The sequence below is a fragment of the Callithrix jacchus genome, chromosome 5, assembly GCF_049354715.1.
Source record: "Callithrix jacchus isolate 240 chromosome 5, calJac240_pri, whole genome shotgun sequence".
Taxonomy (NCBI): Eukaryota; Metazoa; Chordata; class Mammalia; order Primates; family Cebidae; genus Callithrix; species Callithrix jacchus.
Window position 1 is genome coordinate 54500328 of NC_133506.1, and position 21475 is coordinate 54521802.

Below are 21475 nucleotides of genomic sequence, written 5' to 3' on the forward strand. Positions count from 1 at the left end.
TGGAAACTAGGCAAATATTCATTAATTATTGGTTAAATTTTTTTAAAAAAGCACTATCCAGCCACCTACATGCCTTTTGGGATGCAGGCATGGGAAAAACAGGAATTGTAAGGTCCTGGCAACCATCCTCTTTGTCACAAGGTAAAGCAGATTGACAATGGGACAGAAAGGAGGTGACACAGGGACAGGAGAGGGCTGGAAGACCTAGTCCAATTCTGAGAACTCTGATGTCTGGTTTCAGTTATATGTAAAACGAGCTTCTGGATTCCCCAGTTATATGAGACAGGTCATCCTCTCTTTTGACCAACCTACTTTGAATAAGGTTTCTGAAGTTTGCAATTCAAAGCACCCGGCTATGGTTCGACTGTGTTCTCCTCAAATTCATAGGTACAAACCCTAACACCCAAGGCAATGGTATTAGGAGGTAGGGACTTTGAGGGGTAATTAGATCATAAGAGCTTCCCCATGAATGGGATTAGTGCCTTCATCAAAGAGGGCCCAGGGAGCTGCCTTGCCTCTTCCACCATGTGCAGATACAATAAGAAGGTGCCATCTATAAGGAAGAAGCCCCCACCAGATGCTGCCTGTGGCCCTTCATCTTGAACTTCTCAACCTCTAGAACCGTGAACAATAAATACCTGTTGTTCATGAACCACCCTGTCTATACTATGTTGTTATAGCAGCCTGAACAGACTGAGACGAAGAAACCACCCTCCACCCTAGCCTCAATGAAAATAAAAGTTGCTAACAGGAGTAGGGTGTTAAAAGCAGCTGAATATTAAAATGTGGAACTGGCTAAAGTGAGATGAGGTGAGTTGGAATTTTTTTTTTTTTTTGAGATGGAATTTCACTCTCGTTTCTCAGGGTGGAGTGCAATGGCGCAATCTCAGCTCACTGCAACCTCTGCTTCCTGGGTTCAAGCAATTCTCCTACCTCAGCCTCCCGAGTAGCTGGGATTACAGGCATGTACCACCATGCTCAGCTAATTTTGTATTTTTAGTGGAGATGGGATTTCTCCATATTGGTCAGGCTGGTCTTGAACTCTCGCTCGGTCTCCCAGAGTGCTGAGATTATAGGTGTGAGCCACCAGGCCTGGCCTAGAAATATTATTATGTAGTAGATGAGCTGGTATTGAACTCCGGCTGGTTGCTTGTGAGAATTAGATCATTTGACCACTGAAGTTGGATCTTTAGGTAAATTGGCAGAAAAACATCAGACTATTGGAGGGTTGAAAACTTCACAGGGTTCCTATCTTTTATTTAAAGGATTTCTACTTCTCTGTTTGTAGCAAAACTAATGGATCCATTAACCACACACCTCTCTACCACTAAGAAGTCGGCAAATCAGTCTCTGTCTCTGTTGGAAAATGTTATTTATCCTAGAAGATAAGTACTTTTAAAATATCACAATATCATTATCACATCTACAAGTATCAACAACATTTCCTTAATATCATCAAATAACCACTCAGTCATCCATTTACAATTTTAAATTGTCTCATGAATTATTTTAGCATTAAAAAGATAAGAATTCAAAAAATAAGATTCCTTGACAGACTTCTAAGTCTCCAAATTTGTAGGTCCTCTTCTATCTCCCTTTTTTCTTCCTTAAAATGGTTTATTTCCCACAGTCTGGAATTAGTTTATTGAATTCCTAAATTCTATCACAAAGACTAGCCATTGGGCTTAGAGGCTTCATCAGATTCAAGCCTGATTTTGTTATGAGATGACTGTACAGGCAATGCTGTGTGCGTCCATTGGGAAAACATAACACCTTGCTTCTTCTCATTTCATTGTGAACAACCACTGACATTCAGTATCTGCATTCACTAATTCGCCAGAGGCTGGAAAATAGTCAAATTCCAATTTTACCATTCCCTTTCCATGTGTTATGCTTCTGTAAAAAGAAACTTCCTCAGGCTGGGCACCGTAGCTCACACCTGTAATCTCAACACTTTGGGAAGCTGAGGCCAGTGAATCACCTGAGGTCGAGAGTTCGAGACCAGCCTGACCAACATGGAGAAACCCTGTCTCTACTAAAAACACAAAATCAGCCTGGTTTGGTGGCACATGCCTGTAGTCCCAGCTACTTGGGATGCTGAGGCAGGAGAATCACTTGAACCCAGGAAGCAGAGGTTGAGGTGGGCCGAGATTGCACCATTGCACTCCAGCCTGGACAACAAGAGAGCAGCTTCATTGCATCCACTATTTGGTTATGTGAATATACAGTTGGTATAAGAAAGGCAAGATAAGTGCTTGATCCCCTCTCTTTACTCATTTTCAAAACAATGTATAGATCTCCTAGCATCTTCCAACTGTGATCAGTTATCACTGTCATTATTAATTATAATTTAGTATCATATTAACATTGTTTTTGATGTTATATGCTTCAGTCTATTGCAGTTTTACTCTTATTAATATTTTATTTATTTATTTATTTATTTTTGAGACAGAATTTCACTGTTGTTAGCCAGACTGGAGTGCAATGGCACGATCTTGGCTCACCGCAACCTCCACCTTCTGGGTTCAAGCAATTCTCCTGCCTCAGCCTCCCGAGCAGCTGGGACTACAGGCGCGCACTACCATGCTCAGCTAATTTTTGTACTTTTAGTAGAGACGGGATTTCACCTTGTTGACCAGGATGGTCTCGATCTCTTGACCTCGTGAACCACCCACCTCGGCCTCCCAAAGTGCTGGGATTATAGGCGTGAGCCACCGTGCCCGGCCTGGGCAATACTTTATTTCCTTGCACATCTCATAATTTTTTGTTGAAAACCAGCCTCTTAAAATAACACATTATGGGTCGGGTGTAGTGGCTCATGGAAGGCTGAGGTGGGCGGATCATGAAGTCAGGAGATCGAGACCATTGTGGCCACACAGTGAAACCCTGTCTCTACTAAAAATAAAAAAAAAATTAGCCAGGCGTGGTGGCAGGTGCCTGTAGTCCCAGCTACTCGGGAGGCTGAGGCAGGAGAATCACTTGAACCCAGGAGATGGAGGTTGCAGTGAGCCGAGATCGTGCCATTGCACTCCAGCCTGGTGACAGTGAGACTCGGTCTCTAAATAAATATTAACATATTAGGCCAGACGTGGTGGCTCACGCCTATAATCCCAGCACTTTAGGAGACCAAGACAGGTGAATCACCTGAGGTCAGGGGTTCGAGACCAGCCTGACCAACATGGAGAAACCTGTCTCTACTAAAAATACAAAATTAGCTGAGCATGGTGGCACATACCTGCAATCCCAGCTTCTCAGGAGGCTGAGGCCGGAGAATCACTTGAACCCAGGAGGTAGGGGTTGCAGTGAACCAAGATCATGCCATTGCACTCCAGCCTGGCATTGCACTACAGCCTGGAGCGACACTCCGTCTCAAAAAAAAAAAAAAAAAAAAAAAAAAAAAATTAACGTATTATGTCAACTCTGAAAATCAAATTCTCTCCCTTCTCCAGGATTTGTTGACTTTGCTATTTATTATTATTGCTATTTGTTGCTGTTGCTTTGTGACTTTTCTGAACAAATTCTGTAATATCTGCATTTCTTGTAATGTGTGGCCACTGAAGTCTCTGTTCTGTTAGCTTAGTGGTCAGCTAATTATTAGAAAGAGATTTTCTTAAATTCTTGTCATCAACAACTCTCCCAGTCTTTGCGGGGGAGCTGTGTGTATGCCTGAACAGTGAGCCAGGCAGTTGACAAAGCTGCCTGAGTCTTTACTTTTTTCTTGCAGAGAGCCTCAAGGTGCCCCAGAGATGAAAGAACCTCACTGATTCATTCCTGAGCATGTGCATAGCCCTGGGCGTGTGCTTTTCAAAGATCCTATGGCTTTTCGTGACATTTCATTCCCCAACTTTTCCTTTTAAGCCCTTGGCTTAGCTATTGTTTGTCCCAACTGTTACCTACTGCCTCAAGTAGGTTTAAAATTAAACAATTCCTCCCAATTGTTTGACAAATGCCCCCAAGGAAAAGGCCTATTTTTTTCTATTCTTTTTTTTGAGATGGAATCTAGCTCTGTTGCCAAGGCTGGGCAGGCTCACTGCAACCTCCACCTCCCTGGTTCAAGCAATTCTCCTGCCTCAGCCTCCTGAGTAGCTGGGACCACAGGCATGTGCTTCCATGCCCTGCTAATTTTTGTATATTATATATTTTTCAGTAGAGACAGGGTTTTTCCCTGTTGGCCAGGCTGGTCTCGAACTCCTGACCTCAGCCTTGCAAAGTGCTGGGATTATAGGCGTGAACCTGTGCCCGGCGAAAAAGGCTTTTAACACTAGGCAAGCTTCCAGTCATGGCAAACGAACCAGATGGGTAAAATCATGATAATTCCTGAGAATAAGGCTTTGAAGGAGCTTCAACCTCATTTTATTCTTGCTGGTAACAACCAGTTCTGGTTTTCACTTTGATTGCAGGCTACTGGTTTTCAAGGCTGCCAGAAAACTGGAGAAAGGGAAACAGAAATCGGGGAAGTTAAGATACCACAAAGCTCACTATTCTTATCAAGATTCAGCCATTTTTCTTAAATGCATGCTTTCCTAATGGCTGCATTCAAAGTTCTAAAAATGCCGATTTTGACTATTTTGTCAGTTTTCTCATTGCTTTTCTGAAGAAGACAATTTTTAGAGGTTCTTACTCAGAAATTTTCACTAACATTATTCCAGTAAACTTTTAAAGTAAGTGCCTGGCAATAAATATTTTAGGTTTTGTGGGCAAACTCAAGGATGTTATATAGGTACTTATGTAACAAGAGAGAGAAACAAAATTTCACAAAATTTTAACTGATGAAATTCAAAATATGATAATAAGTACCTTTTTGTTTTATAGCTCTACTGAGAAGAATGGAGTTTTTGGGGGGCAAGTAACATTTTACTTAATTGGGGATCAAAGTTGGTTATCATCATAACCAATTGCAAATTTTCATTTATCAATGCTGATCTGTAAAGAGATTTTATGTCTTTCATCTTTGAAAATGTCTTTTCACAAAGATAGGTATTGACAATACTGACAGCAGTCCACAAGCATGTGATTTTAATTGAATTTAATTGTGATTGAATTCAATTGCGATTTAAATTTAATTTACATTCATCACATGTAAGGCATTTACAGAATTCTATTAGATTCTTTTCTTGATATTTGCCTTTTAGCATGTCATTTCATTACATATTAGTCACTTTGAATTGAAGGTTATTTGGAAACTCTTCTTTGCACAGCTAAACAGACTTTGAAGCATGGAAGTTTCCTTTCTGCATATATCACATTCTATAAAACATTGCTTAAACTGTAGTTTGAATTCCAAAAACAATTCCACAGGAAATTTCTATGGAAATGGGGATCTTCCTTTTTGTCTCAACTTCTGACAGCACGGGAAATATTTAAAGTGGCACAACATCGGCTGTCACCCAAACAGTACCAGTAAAGGCAAAATGACTTTACCACAGATAAGTTTTGCATATAAGCACTGTTTTGCCTTTTAATATTACCTTGAATTTATTAAGAAATACTTTCAAGTTCACAGCAAATTCTAAATTCCAGAGCTACTCACTATGGTATAATCGTGGTTGACAGAGACTATTCTTGTTCAGAAAAACTTAAATCTTGGCCCTGAGCTCAAAATATCTCAGTAAAACTTCACTACCAACAAGCCTTCAAATTTCTTTTCTTTTCTTTTTTTTGAGACAGAGTCTTGCTTTGTTGCCCAGGCTGGAGTGTAGTGGCACAATCTTGGCTCACTGCAACCTCTGCCTCCTGGGTTCAAGCCCTTCTCCTACCTCAGCTTCCTGAGTAGCTGGGACTAAAGGCACGTGCCACCACACCTGGCTAATTTTTGTATTTTTAGTAGAGACAGGGTTTCACCATGTTGGCCAGGATGGTTTTGATCTTCTGACCTTGTGATCTGCCTGCCTTGGCCTCCAAAGTGCTGGGATTACAGGCATGAGCCACCGCAACCAGCCAAGCCTTCACATTTCTGTGTGGCAGAACAAGTCAAGGTATTTATCATCTATTTCTGATAAAAATTCATAGAACTGATGATTAAGTCCACAAGAGTCAAGTTCACGGTTAACGGAACTCATTCAATGACACATAATTCAAATATTTTCCTCCAAGTACCTACCAATATATAATACAAAGAATTTCACAGGCTTTAACCCACTTACATGTCTGTGAGCTTAACAAAGTTGTCCAGCCAGGCCTCTTGCTGCGCCACACATAATTTTTACTGTCATTAGTTGTAACACATCTTAGCAGATTATACTTCTGATTATACTGAATTAATGTTTTTTCAACTTCTTTAAAAATATTCTCCCTTGTAGTTGTTTTTTCTTTTCTTTTTTTTTTTTGAGACAGAGTTTCACTCTTGTTACCCAGGCTGGAGTGCGATGGCTCAATCTCGGCTCACCGCAACCTCCGCCTCCTGGGTTCAAGCAATTCTCCTGTCTCAGCCTCCCGAGTAGCTGGGACTACAGGCGCGTGCCACCATGCCCAGCTAATTTTTGTATTTTTAGTAGAGACGGGATTTCACCATGTTGACCAGGATGGTCTTGATCTCTTGACCTCGTGACCCACTTGCCTTGGTCTCCCAAAGTGCTGGGATTATAGGCGTGAGCCATCACTCCCGGCCCTTGTAAATGTTACATGCAAAAGGCTACTCCTCTAGCCACTTCAAATTCAGCATTGATTTCTCAAGTTTTTTAAAAACTGCCTTTTGGCCAGGCACGGTGGCTCACAACTGTAATCACAGCACTTGGGGAGGTTGAGGTAGGTGGATCACCTGAGGTCAGAAGTTTGAGACCAGCCTGACCAATATGGTAAAACCCTGTCTCTACTAAAAATACAAAAATTAGCTGGGTATGGTAGTGTGTACATGTAGTTCCAGCTACTCAGAAGGCTGAGGCAGAAGAATCGCTTGAACTCAGGAGGTGGAGGTTGCAGTGAGCGGAGATCATGCCACTGTACCCCACTCTCAGTGACAGAGTGAGATTCTGTGTCAAAAAAAAAAAGCTGGGTGTGGTACTCTGCACCTGTAGTCCCAGCTACTCAGGAGGCTGAGGCAGAAGAATAGCTTGATCCTGGGAGGCAAAGGGTGCAGTGAGCCAAGATCGCACCACTGCACTTCAGCCTGGGCAACAGAGTGAGACTACATCTAAAAAAAAAAAAAAAATCCAAAAAACAATCAAAACTGCCTTGTTTTTGATGGACTATTGATGCTACTCCCAATGTCCTAAACCCTTCAACCAACTCTTCTCAATGCAAGGCTAGTATTCTTAAATACATTTATTTTCTCTGGGTACATTTATTCAGCTGTTATAATCAAACATCATTTAATTAACTCTCCATTTATAAACAGATTTCTTTCTTGGCTAACAAATGAACTACTTGATAATTTAGTTATGGATTCTTTGTCATTTTTAATTTTTGTGAAGAAATTTTGCCGTGATCTCTGCCATGTTGATGCATATCATCCTCTTTTAGAAGGTTGTCACGTCATTGCACAATACACACAGTGTTTTGTCATGTGATGTGATAGCAAAATACTTCACACCCCATTATACCTGACAGACATTCAAAGTCTACTTTTATCTTCTTTTTTATTTTAATATGAAAGACATGTACTCATAATCGTTTCAAAGTTAGAGCATGGCAATATATGCAGCACTCAAAATCCTGTTGTTTTTTAACTGTGTAACTGCAGTTTTCATTGTGCCAAGTAGCAGTTTAAGGCAATGAGAACGCTACATCCAGCCCCGGGCATAATTACTCAGTTTTGCCAGTGCGGCACAAAAGCACCCGTGGAAGAAAAGTAAACACATTAGCATGGCTGTGTTCCCGTAAAAGCTTATTTATGGATATTAAGACTTGAATTTCATATCACTTCATGTGCTACAAAATATTCTTCTTTTGATTTTTTAACCATTTAAAAATGTAAAAACTATTCTTAACACACAGACCATATGAAAACAGGTGGCAGGCTAGATTTGGTACACAGTCTATAGTTAGCCAATGCTTGCTATAAATCAATACATTTAACTCAATTAAAAAAAAAAGACAGAGTCTCACTCTGTTGCCCAGGCTGGAGTGCAGTGGCACAATCTTGGCTCACTGCAACCTCCACCTCCCAGGCTCAAGCAATTCTCCTGCCTCAGCCTCCGAAGTAGCTGGGATTACAGGTGCCTGCCACCACACCCAGCTAGTTTTCGTATTTTTAGTAAAGACAGGGTTTTGCCATGTTGGTCAGGCTGGTCTCAAACTCCTGACCTTAGGTAATGCATCCACCTCATCCTCCCAAAGTGCTGGGATTACAAGTGTGAGCCATCATGCCCAGTCAAATTTAACTTAAGTTCATATTAATTTAATTATTTGTATAGGTAATACTTGCACATGCTCTAAAACTTAATATCTTAGAGAAGGGTGAGTGGCATAAAATTTTCCTTCCACATCAGCCACCAGCTACCCAGTCCCTCTCCCTGGAGGCAGCCGGTATTGTCAGTTTCTCATGTAATCTTCCAGAGCCACTCTGTGTACATCTAAGCAGTTGCATATACATATATCCTTCTTTCCTCTTTGTGTTTACATAAAAGGCAACAAACTCTACTTCATACTCACTAACATGGCTATAATCAACGATAGCAATATTGGCAAGGATATGAAGAAACTGAAACCTCCGCACATTGCTGGAAGGAATGTAAGATAGTGCCGCCACTTAGCATATCAGCCAGCACTTCTCTTCCAGGCGTATACCCAGGAGAAGGGAAAACACAAATTCACACAAAAACTTGTCAACTTTAATCCAATGTCCATGTTATTCATAATAGCCTAAAGTGGAAACAATCCAAATGTCTATCTACTGGTTAACAGATAAACTGTGTTAAAAAATATATATACACAACATATGTATTGTATTATACACACACACACACACACACACACACACACACACACACACACGAATACTATTCAGTCATAAAGATGAAATACTGATACATGCCACAACATGATGAGCCTTGAAAGCACCCTGCGTGAAAGAAGTTGGACACAAAAGTCAGTGCATTGTATGATTTCATGTATATGAAATGCCCAGAAGAGGCAAATTCATAGAGACAGAAAACAGATTGCTAGAGGAGGAAAAAATGGGAAGTGACTCTTAATGAGAACAGGATTTCTTTCTGGAGTGATGAGAATGTTCTGGAACCGGATAATGGTGATGATTGTACAATCTTTTGAATATACTACAACCACTGAATTGTGTACTTAAAAAAATGCATTCTATAATATGTTAATTACATCTCAATAAAATTAGTAGCATATTATACATATGCCTTGCCTTTTTCCATTTTCATCATGCAGATGCCAATTAAAAGGGGATGAAACATTTAAAAGCAATATGAAATAGAGTGGTGGCTTCTGTGAGCATTGGCCAAATTAAAAACAACGATAACCCAAATCTAAAAATGCCTCAAAAAAGGGAATATTGGCTGGGCAAGATGGCTCACACCTGTAATCCCAGCCCCTTGGGAGGCCAAGGTGGGTGGATCACCTGAGGTCAGGGGTTCAAGACCAGCCTGGCCAACATGGTAAAACCCCATCTCTATTAAAAATACAAAAATTAGCCGGGTGTGGTGCCATGCGCCTATAATCCCAGCTACTCAGAAGGCAGAGGCTAGAGAATCACTTGAACCTGGGAAGCAGAGGTTGCAGTGAGCAGAGATTGCAGCTCTGTACTTCAGCCTGGGCAACAGAGTGAAACTGTGTATTATAAAAGAAAAGAAAGAGAAAAGAGAGAGAGAACAAGAGAGAGAAAGAGGGCTGAGGGAGGGAGGGAAGAGAGGAAGGAAGGTAGGAAGGAAGGAAGGAAGGAAGGAAGGAAGGAAGGAAGGAAGGAAGGAGGGAAGGAAGGAAGGAAGGAAATTAAAGTCTTTCTACAAGTAAGTTTAAAACAACTCTGGTTCTAATCAGAGTTAAATGCTGAAAACTGAACCCATCCGAGACTGAACCTGCAATTTGTGTATTAACACGATTGAATTTACAGTCTACAGCACTTTTAACAAAAAGTGAGGGCAATGGTTGAGAAAGGAGGAAGGCCTGACAAGATGGAACTGGAATAAAAATATCCAAATATATTCCTTTTTTTTTTGAGACACAGTATCACATGGTCGCCCAGGCTGAAGTGCAGTGGCACGATCTCAGCTCACTGCAACCTCTGTCTCCTGGGTTCAAGTGATTCTCCTGCCTCAGACTCCCAAGTAGCTGGGAATACAGGCATCCGCCACCATGCCCAGCTAATTTTTGTGTTTTTGGTAGAGATGGGGTTTCACTACATTGGCCAGGCTGGTCTCAAACTCCAGACCTCATGATCTGCCCACTTTGGCCTCCCAAAGTGCTGGGATTACAGGTGTGAGCCACTGTGTCTGGCCCCAGAAATATTCTGAGAATCCTCTGGCTCCACCACTCTGCAACACTTCCACTGTGCCTCTCCTCCCTATGGAAGAGTCCTCGCCCTTTGAGGGAAACTAACCGTGCTCTCATGCCCTGCTACCACACATTTTTGCTTTGCTGGTAACCAGAATTGAAACTCAACAAGGCCTGGGAGTGAAAGGCATTATTATGGAAGGAGAATGAAGAATTACTTCTTGAAGGAAGAGCATGGCTACACCAATATGTATAATCATAGAGTAAACAAAAACAAAACAAACAAAAGTTATGTCATTGTGAGAAGGGACTTAGGGGCCCTGGGCATAGAGGGTGGGGTTTGTTTCTCAGCTGGGATGAAGTTACTGATTTAAGTGCATTCTTTCAGGGGCGTGGGCAGCTGCTTTAGCAGTTTGCTGCTTTGGCTAATGTTCTGAATGCTGCTCTGTGCAAAATGACATGGCAAAGCCAGAGACGCTTTGGCACAAGACAGAGAAAGAATTCAAATACTTCAGAAGAGAGGAATCCTGCATTGGAACTGCAGTGGGTTTCCCGCTTACCAGCTCTTCCTGCCTCCATGTGGCTCCCAGAAGGCCTGGAAGGCTCTCCACTTACCTTTGCCTTGAGAAATGGGTTGGTGAGGAAGATGGCATGGCAGTCTTCCCAAAGGGCTGTTCTCCTGGCCTGGGGATGTTGGTGGTATGGGCTGGAGTTGCCTTGCTGATCTCAATGGGGATGAGAGGAGCTGGGGTTGGCTTGGTCCACGTGGCCACAGTTACCTGCCAGAAGGAAAGTAGACTGAGTAATCGTAATAGGCGACAAGGCAGGCATGCGTATTAGGTTTCACAACATGGTGTAAGGCCCAGAGATCTTTAGCAGTGGTTAATGAATTAGAGGGTTTCCAGGAATTAAAGTGACAGGTGCCCCATCCTTTAGTATGCAACCATAAAATAAAAACAGAATAAAATAAGTCCAGGTCTAATGAAAATCAAGACACAAGGAAGTCAAGAACTTGTATCTAATTCCGTGTGCTGGGTCACTTCATTGATCCAGGGTCTCTAGTCTAGAGACTGGAGACCATAAGTAATATGGTCTAGGTATCCTTGAGACCCACATAATCACCAAGGCAACAGGGAGGCCTTCTTCCTCACATTCTCCAAAAAGAAATGTGCCCTGGGAGAAAACAACATACCAAACCCTTTGGTCTATTGAATACTGGATTCCATCTAATTAATGCTAATTATTGGGATCCCAGGAACCTTGACATCACCATGTTCTGCCATTTGGATGAGGTCTATGTGGATCCAGAGATGAATGCAGTTGGGATCGAGTCCACCAATAGCAAACCCACCCAACGAACTTTTCTGTCCAGATATAGAAAGCTGGGTGGATCTCCTCAAAATCAGGCATTGTCACCCACTGGCTTATAAGGCCTGGAGTAAATGCTACCATGGTGGGCAGGGTCAAAAACAAGATACTGGAACTTCCTCTTTCCTCCAAAAGAGCAACCAAAAGCACTGTTACCTCTCTAAGGAAGACACAGATAGTCCCAAACATCAAACACTGGGAAAGGGTGTGCTTGGTGACCTCTGTGACATCCCTACTAAATCTACAGTTCAGCTGCTGCACAGGGTGTCAGCTGAATTAGCCTTAATCAGGTGGTTCTCCAACTGTTGATCCCATCCTAACTCACATCTTCTTCTCATGGAGAAGATCAATACAGTACCTGAAAACTGGCATGCACATTTCTTTTTAGATGGAGCCTTGCTCTGTCACCCAGGGTAGAGTGCAGTTGTACAACCCCGGCTCACTGCAACCTCTGCCTCCCGGGTTTAAGGGATTCTCCTGCCTCAGCCTCCTGAGTAGCTGGAATTACAGGCATGAACCACAACGCCTGGCTAATTTTTGTCTTTTTAGTAGAGATGGAGTTTCACCATGTTGACCAGGCTGGTCTTGAACTCCTGACCTCAGGTGATCCATCTGCCCTGGCCTACCAAGTGCTGAGATTACAAGTGTGAGCCACTGCACTTGGCCTGGTATGCAATTTGTTTTTCTTTTTTGAGATAGAGTCTCACTCTGTTGCCTAGGCTGGAGTGCAGTTGCATAATCCTGGCTCACTGCAACCTCTGCCTCCTTGGTTCAAGTGATCCTCAGCCTCCTGAGTAGCTGGCACTACAGGCATGTACCACCACGCCCAGCTAATTTTTGTATTTTTAGTAAAGATGGGGTTTCGCCATGTTGGCCTGGCTTCTCTTGAACTCCTGGCCTAAAGTAATCTGCCCACCTCAGCCTCCCAAAGTGCTAGAAAAACAGGAATGAGCCACCGCACCAGACCCTGGTATACACTTTTGATTGAGCAAATGCATTTTTCTCCATCATGAAAGAGAAAATACCAGACAATGTTTCCTTTTACTCCTTGAGAGGTCTTTGTCAAAGTCCTCATTTTGGGACATAAATTGTTCCCAATGAACATGGACCATTGGCCATAATGGCTAATTGGTCTATTACATTGAAAGCAATATGTTGATAGACCAGGAAAAAAAAGAGGAAAAGCTGCCTTAAAGATATATATAATTACATATTATATATATGGAAGATATAATTATGTATCTCATATATATGGATATATAATATATGGTTAGTACAAAAGTAATTGCAATTTTGCATTGTTGAAATTTGCCATTTTAAATTGGAGTTTTTTTGTTTGTTTGTTTTGTTTTTTTTTTTGAGACAGGGTTTTGGTCTTGTTGCCTAGGCCAGGCTGGAGTGCCATGGGGAGATCCCGGCTCACACAACCTCCACCTCCTGGGTTCAAGCGATTCTTCTGCCTCAGCCTCCCAAGTAACTGGGATTACAGGCATGAACCACCATGCCCAGCTAATTTTTGTATATTTAGTAGAGACAGGGTTTCTCCATGTTGGTCAGGTTGGTCTCAAACTCCCTACCTGAGGTCACCCACCCGCCTCGCCCTCCCAAAGTCCTGGGATTACAGGCATGAGCCACTGCACCCAGTTGGAATACATTTTTAAATGTGGTTATCTCATACATCATCTTAATGCGCATTTCTTGCTTTATTTATTTATTTTTGCTACTGACTTATTACTTGCTGTTTATTTTATATTTGTTTAAGACTATGGAAATGACGTCAGACAAAAAGCAAATTTAAGCAATACTCTTATTCGACTTCAAAATGGATTGTAAAGCTGTGGCGACAACTCACAACATCAATGAAGCATTTGGACCAGGAACTGCTTGCGAACGTGCAGTGCAGTGAGGGTTCAAGAAGTTTTGCAAAGGAGAGGGGAGCCTTGCAGATGAGGAGCATAGTGGCCAGTTAGTGGAAGTTGCCAACGACCAATTGAGAGCAATCATGGAAGCTGGTCCTCTTTTTTTTTTTTTTTTTTTTTGAGACGGAGTGTCGCTCTTCTTACCCAGGCTGGAGTGCAATGGCGCGATCTCGGCTCACCGCAACCTCCACCTCCTGGGTTCAGGCAATTCTCCTGCCTCAGCCTCCTGAGTTACTGGGATTACAGGCACGCGCCACCGTGCCCAGCTAATTTTTTGTATTTTTGGTAGAGTTGGGGTTTCACCATGTTGACCAGGATGGTCTCCATATCTTGACCTCGTGATCCACCCGCCTCGGCCTCCCAAAGTGCGGAAGCTGGTCCTCTTATAGCTACATGAGAAATTGCTGAAGAACTCAACACCTACAGTTCTTTTTTTTTTTTTTTTTTTAATTTTTTATTGGATTATAGGTTTTGGGGTACATGAGCAGAGCATGCAAGACAGTTGCGTAGGTACACACATGGCAGTGTGCTTTGCTTTTCTTCTCCCCTTCACCCACATTTGGCATTTCTCCCCAGGCTATCCCTCCCCACCTCCCCCTCCCACTGGCCCTCCCCTTTTCCCCCCAATAGACCCCAGTGTTTAGTACTCCCCTTTCTGTGTCCATGTGTTCTCATTTTTCATCACCCACCTATGAGTGAGAATATGCGGTGTTTCATTTTCTGTTCTTGTGTCAGTTTGCTGAGGATGATGTTTTCCAGATTCATCCATGTCCCTACAAACGACACGAACTCATCATTTCTGATTGCTGCATAATATTCCATGGTGTATATGTGCCACATTTTTCCAATCCAGTCTATTATCAATGGGCATTTGGGTTGATTCCAGGTCTTTGCTATTGTAAACAGTGCTGCAATGAACATTCGTGTACATGTGTCCTTATAGTAGAACGATTTATAGTCTTTTGGATATATACCCAGTAATGGGATTGCTGGGTCAAATGGAATTTCTATTTCTAAGGCCTTGAGGAATCGCCACACTGTCTTCCACAATGGTTGAACTAATTTACACTCCCACCAACAGTGTAAAAGTGTTCCTTTTTCTCCACATCCTCTCCAGCATCTGTTGTCTCCAGATTTTTTAATGATCGCCATTCTAACTGGCGTGAGATGGTATCTCAATGTGGTTTTGATTTGCATCTCTCTGATGACCAGTGACGATGAGCATTTTTTCATATGATTGTTGGCCTCATATATGTCTTCTTTCGTAAAGTATCTGTTCATCTCCTTTGCCCACTTTTGAATGGGCTTGTTTGTTTTTTTCCTGTAAATCTGCTTGAGTTGTTTGTAAATTCTGGATATCAGCCCTTTGTCAGATGGGTAGACTGCGAAAATTTTTTCCCATTCTGTTGGTTGCCGATCCACTCTAGTGACTGTTTCTTTTGCCGTGCAGAAGCTGTGGAGTTTCATTAGGTCCCATTTGTCTATTTTGGCTTTTGTTGCCAATGCTCTTGGTGTTTTGTTCATGAAGTCCTTGCCTACTCCTATGTCCTGGATAGTTTTGCCTAGATTTCCTTCTAGGGTTTTTATGGTGCCAGGTCTTATGTTTAAGTCTTTAATCCATCTGGAGTTAATTTTAGTGTAAGGTGTCAGGAAGGGGTCCAGTTTCTGCTTTCTGCACATGGCTAGCCAGTTTTCCAAACACCATTTGTTAAACATGGAATCCTTGCCCCATTGCTTGTTTTTGTCAGGTTTATCAAAGATTGTATAGTTGTATGTATGTTGTGTTGCCTCCGGTGCCTCTGTTTTGTTCCATTGGTCTATATCTCTGTTTTGGTACCAGTACCATGCTGTTTTGATTACTGTAGCCTTGTAGTATAGTTTGAAATCCGGTAGTGTGATGCCCCCCGCTGTGTTCTTTTTGCTTAGAATTGACTTGGCTATGCGGGCTCTCTTTTGGTTCCATATGAAGTTCATGGTGGTTTTTTCCAGTTCTGTGAAGAAAGTCAATGGTAGCTTGATGGGGATAGCGTTGATTCTGTAAATTACTTTGGGCAGTATAGCCATTTTCACAATATTAATTCTTCCTACCCATGAACATGGAATGTTTCTCCATCTGTTTGTGTCCTCTCTGATTTTGTTGAGCAGTGGTTTGTAGTTCTCCTTGAAGAGGTCCCTTACGTTCCTTGTGAGTTGTATTCCAAGGTATTTTATTCTTTTTGTAGCAATTGCGAATGGCAATTCGCTCTTGATTTGGCTTTCTTTAAGTCTATTATTGGTGTAGACGAATGCTTGTGATTTTTGCACATTGATTTTATATCCTGAGACTTTGCTGAAGTTGTTTATCAGTTTCAGGAGTTTTTGGGCTGAGGCGATGGGGTCTTCTAGGTATACTATCATGTCGTCTGCAAATAGAGACAGTTTGGCTTCCACCTTTCCTATTTGAATACCCTTTATTTCTTTTTCTTGCCTGATTGCTCTGGCTAGAACTTCCAGTACTATATTGAATAGGAGTGGTGAGAGAGGGCATCCTTGTCTAGTACCAGATTTCAAAGGGAATGCTTCCAGTTTTTGCCCATTCAGTATGATATTGGCTGTTGGTTTGTCATAAATAGCTTTTATTACTTTGAGATACGTTCCATCGATACCGAGTTTATTGAGGGTTTTTAGCATAAAGGGCTGTTGAATTTTGTCAAATGCCTTTTCTGCGTCAATTGAGATAATCATGTGGTTTTTGTTTTTGGTTCTGTTTATGTGGTGAATTACGTTGATAGACTTGCGTATGTTGAACCAGCCTTGCATCCCTGGGATGAATCCTACTTGATCATGATGAATAAGTTTTTTGATTTGCTGTTGCAATCGGCTTGCCAATATTTTATTGAAGATTTTTGCATCTATGTTCATCATGGATATTGGCCTGAAGTTTTCTTTTCTCGTTGGGTCTCTGCCGGGTTTTGGTATCAGGATGATGTTGGTCTCATAAAATGATTTGGGAAGGATTCCCTCTTTTTGGATTGTTTGAAATAGTTTTAGAAGGAATGGTACCAGCTCCTCCTTGTGTGTCTGGTAGAATTCGGCTGTGAACCCATCTGGACCTGGGCTTTTTTTATGAGGTAGGCTCTTAATTGCTGCCTCAACTTCAGACCTTGCTATTGGTCTATTCATAGTTTCAGCTTCCTCCTGGTTTAGGCTTGGGAGGACACAGGAGTCCAGGAATTTATCCATTTCTTCCAGGTTTACTAGTTTATGTGCATAGAGTTGTTTGTAATATTCTCTGATGATGGTTTGAATTTCTGTGGAATCTGTGGTGATTTCCCCTTTATCATTTTTTATTGCATCTATTTGGTTGTTCTCTCTTTTATTTTTAATCAATCTGGCTAGTGGTCTGTCTATTTTGTTGATCTTTTCAAAAAACCAGCTCTTGGATTTATTGATTTTTTGAAGGGTTTTTCGTGTCTCAATCTCCTTCAGCTCAGCTCTGATCTTAGTAATTTCTTGTCTTCTGCTGGGTTTTGAGTTTTTTTGATCTTGCTCCTCTAGCTCTTTCAATTTTGACGATAGGGTGTCAATTTTGGATCTCTCCATTCTCCTCATATGGGCACTTATTGCTATATACTTTCCTCTAGAGACTGCTTTAAATGTGTCCCAGAGGTTCTGGCACGTTGTGTCTTCATTCTCATTGGTTTTGAAGAACTTCTTTATTTCTGCCTTCATTTCGTTGTTTACCCAGTCAACATTCAAGAGCCAGTTGTTCAGTTTCCATGAAGCTGTGCGGTTCTGGGTCGGTTTCTGAATTCTGAGTTCTAACTTGATTGCACTATGGTCTGAGAGGCTGTTTGTTATGATTTCAGTTGTTTTGCATTTGCTGAGCAGTGCTTTACTTCCAATTATGTGGTCAATTTTAGAGTAAACACCTACAGTTCTATGGTTGTTCGGCATTTGAAGCAAATTGGAAAGCTCAAAAAGCTTGATAAATGGGTGCCTCATGAGCTGAGCAAAAATCAAAAACATCATCGTTTGAAGTCCCTTCTTCTCTCATTCTACATAACAATGATCCATTTCTCAATCAGACTGTGATGTGTGACGAAAAGTGGATTTTTACACAACAGCAAGCGATGACCAGCTCAGTGGCTGGACTGAGAAGAAGCTCCAAAGCGCTTCCCAAAGCCAAACTTGCACCAGAAAAAAGGTTATGGTCACTGCTGGGTGGTCTGCTGCCGGTCTGATCCACTACAGCCTTCGGAATCCCGGCAAAACCATTACATCCGAGAAGTACACTCAGCGAATCAATGAGATGCACTGAAGACTGCAATGCCTGCAGCTGTGGTCAACAGAAAGGGCTCAGTTCTACCCCAGGAAAACGCCTGACTGCAGGTCCCACACCAATGCTTCAAAAGTTGAACAATGTGGACTGTGAAGTCTGGCCTCATCCACCATATGCACCTGACCTCTCACCCACTGACTGCCACTTCTTCAAGCATCTTGACAACGTTTTGCAGAGAAAATGCTTCCACAACTAGCGGGATACAGAAAATGCTTTCCAAGAGTTCACCAAATCCTAACGCATGGATTTTTACATTACAAGAATAAACAAACTTATTTATCATTGGCAAAAATGTGTTGATTGTAATTGTTCCTACTTTTATTAATAAAGATGTGTTTGAGCCTAGTTATAATGATTTGAAAATCACAGTTCAAATCCGCAGTTACTGTTGCACCAACCAGAACATATATAACATAATATATATTCCAAATATATGACATATAAAACATAATATATATTTCACATATAATATATATATTCCATACATAATATAGATCATATACATTCCATATATATATTCTACTCCATACATAATATACATATTCCATATATTATATATATTTTCTTCATCATATATATTTCATATATATTATATTTAGGCAGGGTCTTGCTCTGTTGCCCAGGGTGGAGTGCAGTGACACAATAACTTCAGCCTCAACCTCCCAGGCATAAGCGATCCTCTTACCTCAGCTTTCTGAGTAGCTGAGATTACTGGCATGCACCATCACACTTGGCTAATTAAAAATTTTTTTGTACAGACAATCTCACTATATTGCCCAGACTGGTCTCAAACTCCTAGACTCAAGCACTCCTCTTGTCCCAGCTTCCCAAAGTGCTGGGATTATAGGCTTGAGACATCACACTCCACAGAGGATATTTTTATGGCTGTTCTGCACCACAGCATCCTTGGACAGGTAGGAGTATGTTCATTTATCATCTAGCTCATAGGTTGCTGAAACAGGAGGAGTAATGTTCAAACATGATCAAAAGGAGTATGCATCCCACACAGAGAAGCTGGGCTTGGAGCTCTGTTTTAATTGAATGTGACAGGACATGGTCTTAATTTGTAAAAGAAGGAAGATTTTGAGTTATTTAAAAGATGCATATGGGAAAATGTACAACTTTGTACATGTTGGGATTATGAGTATGTGTCTGTGCACAGGTCCAGGTGTGCATGAACCCTTGAAAGTCAAGGGTAGGCCAGGAGCAGTGGCTTGTACCTGTAATCCCAGCGCTTTGGGAAGCCAAGGCTGATAGATAGCTTGAGTCTAGGAGTTTGCTTAAGTCATGGAGTTTGAGACCAGCCTGGGTGACATGCGGAAACTCCGTCTCCATAAAATAAATAAACAATTTTTAAAAGTTAACATTAAAAACGTAAAAAAAAAAAGAAAGTCAAAGGGTGGACTGCAGTTTGCATTTTATTGTTTTTGTCTGGCCAGCAACCCAAATGCCTTTGGAGAAAGGTTACCCTCAACTCCAGCCATACAATACTGAAGAGGGTGCCCATCAGATCAACTTGCACTTGTGGCCACAGAATTGGGCAAACATCCAGGCTGATAACAGTTTTTAGAGGTTTCTGTTTTTGTTTTTTTTGTTATTGTTGTTTTTTTGAGACACAATGTCGCTCTGTCACCCAGGCTGGGGTGCAGTGGTGCCATCTTGGCTCTCTGCACCCTCTGCCTCCTGGGTTCAAGCAATTCTCTTGCCTCACCTTCCCAAGTAGCTGGCATTAAAGGTGTCCGCAACAATGACCAGCTAATTTTTGTATTTTTAGCAGAGATGGGATTTCACCATGTTGGCCAGGCTGGTCTCGAACTTCTAACCTCAGGTGATCCACCTGCCTCAGCCTCCCAAAGTACTGGGATTACAGGCGTGAGCCACTGTGCCTGGACTGATAATAGTTTCTTATTGGTAGAAACATTTTAAAAGACAAGACATAGAATACCTAATGAAAATGCCTTATTAATGAAAGAAACATAAGTGGCATTTATAAAATACTCTTCACAACAAAAACAGAACATGCGTTGTCTTTTTCAAAAGCCTGTAGTTCATATGTCAGGGTAGTACACGTTCTAGGAAATAAAGCAAACCTCAACAATTTTAAAATAATTGCAATCTAATAGAGTATGTTTTCTGAACACAAAGGAATTAAAAACTAAAAACCAGTAACAAAAAGATGTCTGGTTTATCCTAAAATATTTGGAAATTAACACACTGCAAATAACCCATAAGTCAAAGTCACAAGGGCAATTAAAACTATTTTGCATTGAATTAAAATGGACAAACAACTTACCAAAAGTTGTAGGATACAATTAAAGCAGTGCTTAGAGGAAAACTGATAGCATTAAAGATATATTCTATAAAGCTATCAAATCAATGACCTAAGATACCACCTTAAGAAACTAGAAAAAGAAGAGTAGACTGGGCGTGGTGGCTCACGCCTGTAATCCCAGCACTGTAGGAGGCTGAGGTGGGTAGATCACGAGGTCAGACCAGGCTGGACCATGTAGTGAAACCCCGTCTCTACTAAAAATACAAAAATCAGCTGCGCATGGTGGTATGCACCTGTAGTCCCAGCCACTCGGGAGGCTGAGGCAGGAGAATCGCTTGAACCTGGGAGGCAGAGGTTGTGGTGGGCTGAGACTGTGCCACTGCATTCCAGCCTGGGCAACAGAGCAAGACTCCGCCTGAAAGAAAGAAAGAGAGAGAGAAAGAGAAAGAGAGAAAAAGAAAAAAAGAGAAAAGGGAAGAGTAAACCCAAAGCAAGTAGAAATAAACAAATAATAAAGATAAAAGCAGAAACTCATGAAATTGAAGATAAAAATAATAAAGAAAATCAAACATAAAACTGGTTTCTTAGAAAGAGGAGCAAAATTTATAAGCCCCTAGCTTAACTGATCAAGAAAAAAGAGAAAACAGATTACTAATGTCAAAAGTGAAAAATATTACATTATAGATCTTAGACATTAAAAGGATAAAGGAATATTTGAAACAATACTATACCTATAAATTTGATAAATTAGATAAAATGGGCAAATTCCTTGGAAAACACAAACTCCCTAAGCTCACTAAAGAGAAAATAAATAAATATTCCCGTATCTATCAGAAATTGAATTTGTCATTTAAAATATTTCAACAAAAATACTCCAGGCCTATTGGCTTCAGTGGTGAATGCCATTAAACATTTAGGAAAGAAATAATACAATTTCCCACAGATTCTTCCAGAAAATTGAAAAGAAGAACTCTTTCCCAACTTATTTTGTGAGGTCATAACACCAATACCCAAACCAGAAATGAACACTACAAGAAAGAAAATCCTTTAGATCATTATCCCTCATAAACATAGATAACAAAAATCCTCAACAAAATATTGGCAAACTGTGTTTAGCAATATATAAAAAGAATAAAGCATTATGACAAAGTGGGGGAGCTATCCCAGAAATGCAAAATTGGTTCCACATTTAAGAATCAATGA

General features: G+C 41.2%; 1 protein-coding gene across 4 annotated transcripts in view; it reads right to left on the reverse strand.

Moving 5' to 3' along the window:
• The window catches only part of LOC144582509 (uncharacterized), a 47861-nt gene that overhangs the window by 15746 nt on the left and 10640 nt on the right, over positions 1-21475 (reverse strand). For 3 of the 4 annotated variants that reach the window (XR_013535264.1, XM_078372032.1, XM_078372033.1), the window contains exon 2: positions 11008-11171. Coding sequence is in view for 3 of the 4 variants with exons in the window: in XM_078372032.1 (XP_078228158.1) it covers positions 11008-11171 (164 nt within the window). In the remaining variant the exon portion in view is untranslated. Of the gene's footprint in view, positions 1-4227; positions 4429-11007; positions 11172-21475 lie in introns of those variants that run through there. The other variant, XM_078372034.1, reaches the window with a different exon arrangement.